Below are 12,173 nucleotides of genomic sequence, written 5' to 3' on the forward strand. Positions count from 1 at the left end.
TACAGGGGAGTAGTTTTATTATGCTCCATTTAAATATGAATTAACAAGAATGTTGTAAAATATAATGATTTCACTTTTCCAGCCCTCTAGGAACATTCTCTGTAAATGCAGAATCATCATTAGAAACAAACCATAATCTTTCTTAAAAAGTAGAGTGAATTTGAAAAAAGGCTTTTTTATCAAGTATCATGATGAATATTATTTTATTTGCATTGTAGCATGCAAATCTGTGGCCATGTTATGGATGTTGCAGGAGAGGATTTGGGCTTTAGAAATGAGTTTGACAAGATGACCTTTGATGCAAGTCTTTCAACTCCTAATTCTATGATTCTGTGATTCAGAAGAGTGGAAGGATAGAGGCTGAGAATGTCTGTGAACAGCAGAAGGCAGGGGACATGTTCCACTAGCAATCTGAGTGACTAAGAACTAAGGCATGGAGGGGCTAAATGCTATCTACTGATGAGAGGTGGGGCGTCCAACATAAAAGCTGCCAAAGACCATTCTTCCATCTTTGGGGAAACTTGGTCTATTATTATAGCTAAACCCAGTGTTCATAAGCCAAAGAACTACAGTATTTACATATTCAAAACCCTAACTCTGTTAACTTTTAACTCTTCAGCACAGACAGCTAATAAATAAACTCCTGGATCTCAGATAATACTTTAAAGTTTCTTAAGTAACTAGGAATGATGAGAGAAAGAATCCTGATAGGGACTTAGGGAAAGTAACTAAAAAATTAGAATATTTTATAAAATGAATTAATTTATTTAAATGTAGATCATTAAGCAAATTTAATTGGTTTTATTGATATTTAATAACATATTACATTATTCTCTAAGGAATTCCCATTTTTGTATGTTAATTTAAGCAACAAATGTTTATGTCTTGTTAAACTATCTCTGGTGGAAAAACTGTTAATTTGGAATCTGAAAAAAAAAAAGATACAACATAACTGAATTTTCAAAGATGAAGGAATCTAGGATTGACTGAATTAATGAGGTCAACATATAAAGAAGATTACCAGCAGTTGTTGAAGTGAAGTATCTGCTCACCTTGGCCCTGCTTACCTTTAAGAATGTAGCTCGAAGTTTAGTGACCATGGAAGGGTTAACCTTTATGCTTTCTTGCATGATGAAGGTGAAACTGAAAAGAAGAACACAATAATAAGAATGTCTGCCAGGCTCTTTGCCTAAAAGTTGTTCGGATGTCTTGTTAACAGGGGAGGAATTCACATTACCTGTCAATTAACTGCCAGGCAAAGGAAAGGTCACCAATTATCTGCATAGTGATCAAGACCTCCTCTTTAATGTTAATTGTTCTGATCATTTGATGGAGAAACTTCCGTGTGTCAGCAAGAAATTGACACACTTGCAGATTGGACTCTAGTTGGTGAAATTCTTGAACCTGAGTGATGGAAATAAATTTAATATTAACTTTTCTCGAAATTATGAATGCCTTCTTCTGTGCTGATTTTCCCAGAAAATAAATTTAAATACAGTCCACTCCTTGCAATGGTAACAATATTAAGATCTGTTTGGCAATATATTCAAAATTATAACTTTAGAAACCTTTATATCGGCAAAGTTATAAAGTGATGAGTAAGTGCTGATGTGGGCACCTGGATAGAAATGGTCACTAACTGCATAGCATACACAAACACATTATACATACATTTTTTCATTTTAGGAGCAACAGTTATGATTTTCTCATTTAATTTAGGAAGGAAAACCTTAGTTTCTGAAGACTTCTAAAGTTGTTAACAAAGGATAAACCTCGGTTTATACTTAAGATGCTGGCACTTATCTGCAATTAAATTTGTTTGATGGTAATGGATAAAACAAAAGAATTGGTCTATGTATAAAAGGCATGGTAACTGCACAGTTGTCATGTGAAGACTTTCCTTACCTCTTCTAATGCCTGTATTAACTGCACAGTTTTTCTGCCTGCAGCAGTGGAATCATCATAATTTAAAGATAATATTTGCTTTGAGATCTCTCGGAACCAAGCTTGTAGATTTTCTGGTAATAAGCAAACAAAAGAAAGATTACTAAAGACGTGTAATTTCTTTCGCTGCAACATCCTGAAGGATATTTCAGTTTAAACTCACTTCAGTTCATGATTATTAAGTATTTACTAAGTGCCCAACAGTAGGCACTCACATTTATGAAGTAAGTATATGGTATGGTCCTTGCCCTCAAAGAGATTATACTCAAGTTAAAGAGTAAAGATTTGAGGAATAAAATAACTACCTGACAATATAATTTTTAAAACACGTGGCATACACAGAAAACAAGTATTATGAGAAGAGGGACAGGGAAAAAATCAGAGTGGGCAGAGTTGTCAGGGGCTGCTTCGTGGATGAGATGCAACTTGAACTGCAGCATGAAAACTCGATCAGATTTGTAAAGATGGGGAAGTAGCTGGTGAGAGGCAGTCTAGATAGAAGTCACAGTCAGGGCAAAGGATCTGGGGCAGAATGACAGTGACATGTTTTAGGAGAAAATGAGATCAGCTGGCAATAGTGTCGGTGATGCAGTGGGGCTATGTGGCAGGTATGGGTCGGACTAGGTGATCTCTGAGGCCCCTTCCTACTCAGATTTTATAGGTGAGTAATGATGGCACAAATTTGGATGTGAAGAGTGTGACACACTCAAACAAAACTTCCTTTTTATGTTCTGATTTTTTTGGTGTATCTTCAAATGTTCTCCCTGTAATATTTCATTTTATTATCAGTCTTATGATTTACATTCTACACTGCTTAAAGCACTGACAAACCATTTCTGAGTTGACAGCTACCATTTTAAAGATTCAATAGAGGATTAGAGTTTCCTTAAAGCAAGGAAAAGGATACATCAATGATTAAACAAACAAAAAGATAAAAAACCACTGACATAGATTCGTAAGCTTTGAAAAATACTGGAAATACAACAAAAAGAATAGGAACTGAGAGAGTAATCGGCTTGGCTCTGTTAAAACACACACACACACACACACACACACACGCACACACACACACACAACACCCCCCCCATACACCACCCCCCACTAAAATACAAGATACTAGTAAGCACTTTGCTAAACAATGTGTTTCTGTAAAGTAACTATGTATTTTTTTGCATTGAGGGTTGAGTTTTATGACCCATCAGGTCCTGTAAAAGGAAACAATAAAACAAACCAAATTATTAGAACTACCAACTACTAACCATGTAAAAGAGTAAAACTAAGTTGAAAGTCCTATAAACAGGCATAAATATACTGTGCACACTGACTGTATAAAGGGCTCTCATATACTATAGAAACAAATATAGAGCACATAAAAATACAACTCTTCTGGACAACTCTGGCAAGAAACTTATATATTGGCTTTAAAATAAAAGACTTAACATTTGAAAAACAATTATTTTTCTCTAAGGGTCGCCACTTTTTTTTCCTAGATACATTTTCCTGAGGCAAGTGAAGGTTCTCAAAATCATTCCACTGACTTTGTTTCGTGCTCAGATTTGGGAATATTCTTTTCGAAAATCAGTCTTCAGTTCCTTTTTTTATGCTAATGCTGACTGCTCACTTGTGTGAAAGTAAGCTGTCTAATGGGCAAGCAAAGGTGGTGAAATCTGTAATCTGAGAACCGTCCAGCACTTGTACTTCAGGCCCTGCGTATTAAACGAATGAACTGTGAAAGGGTTAAAGGTGAGGAATGCTTGTAATCCTTTTTTGTGACTAAAGAGGTTAACAAATCAGGAAAAACGGTGGCATGAAATTGCTATTTGAGGATATAGCCAAGAACTGATCAGCAAAAATGGAAAAAAAAAAAAAGCAAAGCAAAGCAAAAGGGTCGCCAACTTGTCAGCTCTCTAGCACTTATGTTATCTTCACATACATATCAAATGTACCAACATTTTTTTCTTGAACAATTACCATTTTTCTCCACTCTTGTTAGAGGCTTTACTCCTGAAAAGACATCAGCAAGTTCCATCATCCTCTCAGAGCCTTCTTTCTTGTGATGCTCCCATTTGGCTTGCTTTTCTGAAAGCATCTGTTTGAACATCTGGAGAATGGTAGAAAAGCCATTTGTAGTTGAAAGAAAACTAATATTAAATACTTTATTGACAGTCCCTGAATGAAATCCATATTTTAATTGAAAAAAATATCCCCAAAGTAATACTACTTAAGCTGCTTTTATTCCAGAGACAGTAGAGTGGAAAGCTTAACAGGCTGGGAGCCGGGCTCTTGTTTAGAATCTGGCTTTCTCTGCCCAAGCATCCTTGGGCAAATCACCTGATCCCTCTGGGCCTCAGTGTCCTCCTCTTTGAAGTGGAAGAGGTGAGTGTAGAATTATAGGATCTCCAAGGTTCTTTCTAACTTTATAATTGCTTAATTGTATCTTTTCCTTTGTTAGGAAAAACCAATTCTGAAGAAGACTCCTGTGGGAGTAGGAAGAAAGATCCTTGGACAGGAGTGAGCCTTGCTTGGGGTTGTGGAAGGAATCTTTGTGATCTGGGCAGGATGATAAAGGATGATGATATGAGGAAATGACAAAAAAAAATGGGGCAAGAAACCAAGAGGACTGACACTGCCAAAATGAGCAAAGAAAAGGTAACAAACAACATGAATTAGAGATCTTCAGAAAGCAGGTGAATTTGGCCTCACTGAGACCTACTTGAGATGTGACTCATGGACAGAACATCTTGATGAAAGGATATACTATATCCAAAAGGAGCAGATTAAATTAAAAAAAAAAAGTTGTTGGGGTAGCAGTGTCTGGCAAGAGGATATACTTAAGTGAGGAAATTTATAAATAAGGATAGGAAAATATGGTAGACAACACCTGGATGGAGTGTTTGGAGTGTCAATGGAGGGAAAAGAAAAAAAGGGAATATTATAGTGAGAGAAGACTATAGGTCACAACATCAGAAGGAAATGATGAACTGGGCAAACACCACAAAATGGGCACAGTAGAATGATACGAGAGCAAGGAGGCTTCAATGTCAGAACTATCTGCTGTAACTCTCTCTGCTAAGAAAAGAACTGATAAATGTTTGATTAGCTTCACTAAAATACTGTAATTCTTCTAAAGGTAGAGGAAACAACAGGGGAAATTACTGTTCTGGATCTATTCTGACCAATTAGGAAGAACTGGTTGCCAAAGGAGAAATGAAATGAACTTCAGGTACTCTATTTAGTATCTGAAATCACACAGGTGAAAAGCTGAACAGAACTGAATAATTTCAAAGAATTCAGGGAAGGGATAGGTAGGATCTCATGACCTAAAATTCCACAGCGGATGTTGGTCCAAGAATGATGTGATGCTCTCACAAATAAAACTCTGCTAAAACAAATGAAAATTATTCTAATAAAGGAAGGAGGAACTCTCTAAAGAGATCAATGCAGATTCACAGGGACCATACAAAATTAAAAAAGAAATGTAGGATCATAGAGTCAGAAGGGTCCTTGTAGATTGTCAAGCCCTATACTCTCTATAACAGACAAACATACAGAACTAGAGAGGTTATGACTTGTCCATGCGGTACAGAAGATAAAAGTGAGGACAGATCTCTGATGTTACATACTAAAAAGGAGCATGGTCTTGTATGAATAGCATCACAAAAACTAGAGCCTGGTGCTGGATGCTATGCACAACACTAAAACTTTTTGTAGCTATAGTGGTAGGGGCAGTAGAAGATCAAAGAAAAAGGGACCATTGCTTGGTACGAATGGAATGATAACAGATGAAGGAAGAAAGAGTGAACTCCTATTCTGCTTCTTTTTTCTTGACAAGGAGAATCATATATTTGGGATAGAACCAAAATGTTCAAAGCCTGGTTGAAAGCCAAGGAAAGTGAAAAGAAAGAAATGGAGTGCTTCGCTATTTTCAGAGTTCTAGTCCTTAGGCCCAAAGGACTGTATCTCAGACTAATGAAAACTGGAGTATGTGGTTACTTAGCCTCTATCAGTAATGATGAAAAGCCATGGAAAATACAAATGTCACAGGAATAGGTAGTGCTATACATGGATCTTTTAAAAATCCCTTCAACCCCGAGACCAGCCCCTCCAACCTCATTATACATGTTACTTTCCATCCTGTATTCTGCCGAGCAGTCAAAATCTCTGAGTTGTGAGTTGTGAGCCTCTGTTTCCCATGTCCGAGCCTATGCATGGGCTGCTGCTCGTCCTTGCAGTGATTCCCTTCTCACTTCTATCTCACAGATCCCTTTCCTGATTCCCCCAACTGTTAGTGCCTTCCCTCAGTAAACAGCTCTGCATTTATTCTGTATCCCTGCTGACTCCTCCAACGGAATGGAAGGTCTTTGAGAATAGAGACAGCTTCATTTTTGTCTCTGTATCATCAGCTCACCTCAATCACTACCTCTTACATGAGGCTTCTCTCTGTGCTCCCCCAGCTATTAGCACCTCCCCACCAACACTACCTTGTATATATTTTGTACCTACTTATATGTGGACATGCCATCCCCTCACCCCAAACAGAATGTAAGTTCCTCAAGAGCAGAGATTGCTTTTGTATCTTGGCGCCATGAAGAGTGTGGAACATAGCAGGCATTGAATAAATATTTTCTGAATTGATGTATCAATCATGCAGGAAGTGGTGGTTGACCTGAGAAGGAAATGGTGTCTAAGAGGAAGGGATGAACATGGACTGCACTCCCAGCATGGGGGGACGGACTGTGCACAAAAGAATGGAGAAAGATGACAGAATATTGAATGTAGAGAACAGCAAAAAGGCCACTTGGGCTCATCCAGAGTGTGTGAAAGGGAGTCATGCACAATAAGAATGGAAAGTGAGATTGGAGCCAAGGGGCAGAAGGCTTTAAACGATAAGCAAAGGAGTTTGTATTTGATTCTAGAGGAAATAGGGAGCCAATAGAGATTGCTGAGCAAGGGAATGACACAATCAATTCTATGCTTTAGTAATATCTCTTTGTAAGATGTATGGAAGATGGACTGGAAAAGTGACACTAGAAGCAGGGAGACTAATTAGGAGGCCATTACAATATTCCCAGCAAGTGGGGAAGGCCTGAATTAGGGTGGTGAGGATGTTCATGGGAGAAGGGGACAGATGCAAGGGAGATTGTGGAGGCTGAATTAACAAGACCTGGGGACTGATTGGAAATATGGTGCAAGAGTGAGGAATAAACGATAAGACAGGTTGTGAACCTGGGTGACTGGAAGGATGGTGGTAGCTTCAACCAAAATAAGACATCTCAGAGGACAGGTGGTTTTGGCACCCCTCGGTTCTTCAACTATGGATAATGATAGCACCTACCTCTCAGGGATCAACTGAAATAATACTTGTGAGTGCTTGGCCCACTGCCTGGCACATACTAAGTTTTTAATAAATATTTGTTTCCTTCTTTTTTTTCCTTTTTTTGGGGGGGAGGAGGGAAGGGAATAATGTGTTTTATTTTGTCTTTTCATTTTAAGATGCCTATGGGACATCCAGTTTGAAATGTACAATAGACAATTGGTGATGCTAGAATGGAGCTCAGGAGAAACTCATCTTCACAAGAATCCTGCAAAGTAGTAGTGGAAGTATTGCCACCCTTATTTTACAGGTGAAGAGACTAAGGTTCAGGGAGGTCTATGATGACTTGTTTAGTAAGTAGCCTCGCTAGACTGGGAGTCCTGGGGCTTTGCACATAATAAATGCCTAATAAATGGCTGGTTGATCCCAGAATGAGGTGGAATGCTGGTTTTTAAAAATCAGAAGACCCTGGTTTAAATCTCAGCTATGGAAATTACTATTTCTATTTCCGTGGGTAAGTAAGTTCACTCCTCTGGGCCTGTGGTTGTCTTATTTGAAAAATCAGGGAGAATAGATAATCTCTAAGGTTTCTTCCAGCTCTAAATCTCAATGATCTATGAATCCAAGTATTTTGATTTGAAATTGAGTGTGTACAGTTAGTGAAGAGAGTAGTAGACTACAGTCAGGAAGACTTGTGATTCAAATCCTACCTCTGAAAATTACTACAAGAGCTGTATGATCATGGATAAATCACTACCTTTACAAGTCTCGATTTCATCATCTATAAAATGGAGACAGTTAAAATGGAGCCCTCTCTCAAGGGCTGTTGGGGATTCAAAATAAGATAGTGTATGTAAAGCATACTGTAAACTTTAAAGTGCTATGTAAATGTTTCTTACAATGATCATTTCAATGCTTCCTTTACAAAATAATCATTTGTTACCTCTTTAAGTATGAATTCAAACTGGGCAGTATCGAGCAGCAACTGGAAGAGGATCTTTGGGTTGTACTTTGAGTCTGCCAGAATTTGGTCCTTGATTTGACGAAGGCGTTTGTTATTTGGGTCACAGGCTACATACAGGAGGGAAAAAGTTATCAATTTGCATAATGCATATCAAAATGCAATTTACATAAGCTCTTATGAGCACAGGGAGACTACTTAATTATTCAGTGGTTTCACAAGCAAAATATTTAAAAATAAGAATAAATAAATCTCAGCAATCACCTCCAAACCAATAATCTCTACAAGATTTGTTCTCTTGGCTCTACTGAGGAGGCAGTGGTAAAGTGAACATCCTCACAGTCAAGTATCCTTTCCTCTTATTATTTTCAATTTAAAAGATTATTTCCTGATTCATAGAATTAGAGCATGCTTTTTCCTGACAATTAGAAGTAACAGTCATAAGTTGCAAATGAAATGAAAGGATCACACAATCTCAGAGCTGAAAGGGACCTCAGAGGCAATCTAGTTTAAGCAATTAATCAACAAGCATTGATTAACCATCTGCTCTCTGCCCACCACTGAGGCCACAAAGAATAACCTGACATTTTCTGAATAATCACCTCTTTTTTGGTTTTCACAAGTGATTAGGTAGCCTTTGTTTGGACACCTCCAGTAAGGGGGACCCATAATTACCTGAGGTAGCTCATTCCACTTCTCGAAAGCTCTGATTATTAGGAGTTTTCTGGGTATTAAATCTAAAATCTGCCTCTTTGCAACTTTGATCCATTGCTCCTAGTTCTGGTAAAACAGAACAAGTCTATTCCCTTATATGAATGATACAGCTCCTCAAATACCCAAAGACAGCTGGCTATTATGTCCCTCCTACACCATCTGATTGTCAAGCTAAATACCCTGAGTTCCTTCAACTCATCCCCAAATGGTATGATCTTTGAGGTCTTTGCTATCTTGACTGCCTTCTTCTGGACATCAGCAGTTAACTTTTTTTTTTTAGGTGGTTGGGGTTAAGTGACTTGCCCAGGGTCACATAGCTAGTAAGTGTCAAGTGTTTTTGGTCTGAGGTCGGATTTGAACTTGGGTCCTCCTGACTTCAGGGCCGGTGCTTTATCCACTGTGCCACTTTTGCCCCCAGCAGTTAACTTTTAATCTTCCAATCATCTGTGTTTTTTAGGAGACCTCTCCCCATCTACTGATAATCAGCCTGGACTCATTTTTCAGTGGTTAACATAGTACCATTGCTTCTTATTCTCCCCATCTCAGTGATACTGAACCCCGAACTGAACAACCCCACCCCCTGCCCCCAAGCCCCCCCTCTTTGTTCCCTCATCCCTCAACCTCAGCCCCAAAGCCCCGCTCTAAAATTGTTATCCCTTCCACTGTGTCCTTTGGGATCTCTGCATCATAATTAAAAAGCTTCTCCCATCTTAAGCCTCTTCCTTTCTCATTCTTCCTATTTTCTAGCACTTACTGAGACTCGGATCCCTCTGGAAGACATGATATTAGAGCTAAGATCAAAACTATTAAAAACAAAAAAATACTCAAAATATTAAAAGTGAGAAATATGGAATACAATGGAAACAACCTAACCTTGAATTACGGATTGGTCACATATACAAATAAGTTACATATAAAGTAGAATATTATAAGGACAAGAGAGATCTAGACAAAGTGCTACCACAAATTTTTGCTTAGGAGGAAGAGTGATGGCTTTATGGAAGAAATGGTACCTAGTACTGGGTTTGAAGTGAAAGGCTTCAGTTCACGTAAGGTTTCAACCATTACTATCTGTGTGACTTGGGGCAAGTCACTTATCATCTCTGGGCCTGTTTTCTCATCTATAAAATGAGGAGGTTAGACAGATGACTTCTAATACCTCTTCCAGTTCTATAATGGTGATCTATAATGGCAATGTTCCTGAAGGACATATGTTAGTTCTTTAGTTCAGTAGGAAAATAAGACCATTTAGCCCCACAGGTCACCATCCTGGAAGCACCTTTCAGTGATTTGCTAAAGTACTCTAAGGCTTTCCCGTGGACACCAGAAACAAAAGATACAAATAATGATTTGAAAACTTAGGTCACCTCAGCCCCTGTCTTGATGTACTTGAAAGAGCAAACTCTCCCAGGCTCTGCTCTACTATACTCTTTCAAGCCTTAGCTTTAAAGAAAAAAAAAAAACCCAACCCAACCCAGCACAATATAGGATAAGGGACTGTTTGTAGTCAAACACAGCTGAGTGGCTGTAGGTAGAAGGAAGGTTTTTGAGGTATAGTGAAGCTGGATCATGAAGGGGACATCAGAGTTGCCTCTACATCACAATGAAGTGTCAATTAGGCTGGGGGTGGAGAATATATGTTGGTGCCATGAAAAGCCAAAGTTTTAGGGAGGACAGGCTGAATCAGGTAATTTTTAACATTGCCTGCATTCTGTCTTCCAAACCATTTCAGACAATCTTTCTGATCTCAAGCTTTGTTCCTTCTTTTGGTTTCATACTCATCTCAACTTCCTGGGGCCTTCTCTCCTCGTTACTGACTCTATTCCCTGGCCACCATTTTAGCAAGGACCTCAGCCATAATTCACTTCACTCTCATTTGGACTCTCTCCATAAATTTCCTCTTTCTCCCATATGGGTAGACTTCCACCATCTCCCCCCATCCCCGTCACTCTATTCCCTCTTTTTTTTTCCTATATGTAGGTATCTTCTTCCATTAGAATGTAACCTATTTTGGGATAGGGACTACCTTATTTGCTTATATTTGTATCCCTAGTAAGGTGCATAAAATGTAGTAATTGCTTAATAAATGCACTTGCTATACTCTCTTCTTTTATCCATCCATCCATGTCCATCCATACATTCATCTATCTAACCTATTTAGGATTTCGGCCCTATAGATAAACCAAGATTCTTACTCAGCCTGTTCTTTATATTTTGCTCTCTTAAATCTCAATTCAGATCCCACTCTTCCTTCTTTTTTTCATGATAAAAGGTTGTCCCCTCCCCAAGCCAGTGATTGTCCTAATGATTTATACATTATACATGTATACATGTCCATCTGTAAAATGAAGGGGAACTCTAAGGCCATTCCAAGGTTCCTAACAGCTATGGACTCCAAGCAATAAGTTTCTGAAGCTCTAGGGCAACAGGTAACTCAACAAGTATCCATTAAGCACTACTGTGTTTAATAAGGCATTGTGACAAGACAAAGTAAACATCAATTCCTGTCCACAGGAAGCCTAAATTCTAAGTAAGTGAGGCAAAAGGATCAGGAAGAGGATTGGATACTCAGGTCAGTGAAGGCTTATCTTTTGAAACTAAAGCAGAAAAAAAATCTATACCTTGAATCAAAGAACTGTTTATAGGAAGGCACCCTAAAATACGACTTAGAGATAAATTGCTTGTTACACGAGGAGGCAGCACGACATAATAAAAAGGCCTGGGACAAGCTCAGGAGACCTGATTCCTAGACCTAATTCTGCTGCTGTGGGGTTCGTCTGACCTTGGGCAAGTGACTTCTCCTCTCCTCTACCTTTAATGAGTAGGGTCAGACAAGCTCTACGGTCCTTTTTAGCTCTAAAAGGCTGATTTTTATGCTCTCTAAATGTTATCATTAAGTGTAGATCATCAGAGCTGAATTTTGCCACAATCACACAGCTAGTTAGTGGTAGAATCAGAGCCAAGGCCCTGGTTATTTGACTCCCAGACCATTGTTCTCTCCATTATTTCACATCCATGAGATCTTTTACAGCAGCTAACCTAGAATGAAATTTGTGTGAAAGCATCAAGTGAGGAAAATGCAAGATGATAAGAAAATGTCTTGAAACGGGACAGGGTGGGGGGAGGCAATGCTGCAACAGTAAGTAGAAAAGAAAAAGGTTTATTGTTACAGAAAATGAGGATTATAGTGAACCACTGAGTGTCCAGCAGTGTTTACACAAAAGTGACACGAGCTGATAG

General features: G+C 38.6%; 1 protein-coding gene across 2 annotated transcripts in view; it reads right to left on the bottom strand.

The window, feature by feature from the left end:
• LOC114030634 (WASH complex subunit 5) overlaps positions 1-12,173 on the bottom strand; it is a 69,608-nt gene that overhangs the window by 32,636 nt on the left and 24,799 nt on the right. For both annotated transcript variants that reach the window (XM_027845485.1, XM_027845486.1), the window contains exons 10-14: positions 8,202-8,329; positions 3,916-4,045; positions 1,906-2,018; positions 1,238-1,404; positions 1,068-1,143 (exon numbers count right to left, since the gene is read on the bottom strand). In XM_027845485.1, coding sequence (XP_027701286.1) covers positions 1,068-1,143; positions 1,238-1,404; positions 1,906-2,018; positions 3,916-4,045; positions 8,202-8,329 — 614 coding nt within the window. The remainder of the gene's footprint in view (positions 1-1,067; positions 1,144-1,237; positions 1,405-1,905; positions 2,019-3,915; positions 4,046-8,201; positions 8,330-12,173) is intronic.

Source organism: Vombatus ursinus, unplaced genomic scaffold (assembly GCF_900497805.2).
Source record: "Vombatus ursinus unplaced genomic scaffold, bare-nosed wombat genome assembly UNPS02014973.1, whole genome shotgun sequence".
NCBI lineage: Eukaryota > Metazoa > Chordata > Mammalia > Diprotodontia > Vombatidae > Vombatus > Vombatus ursinus.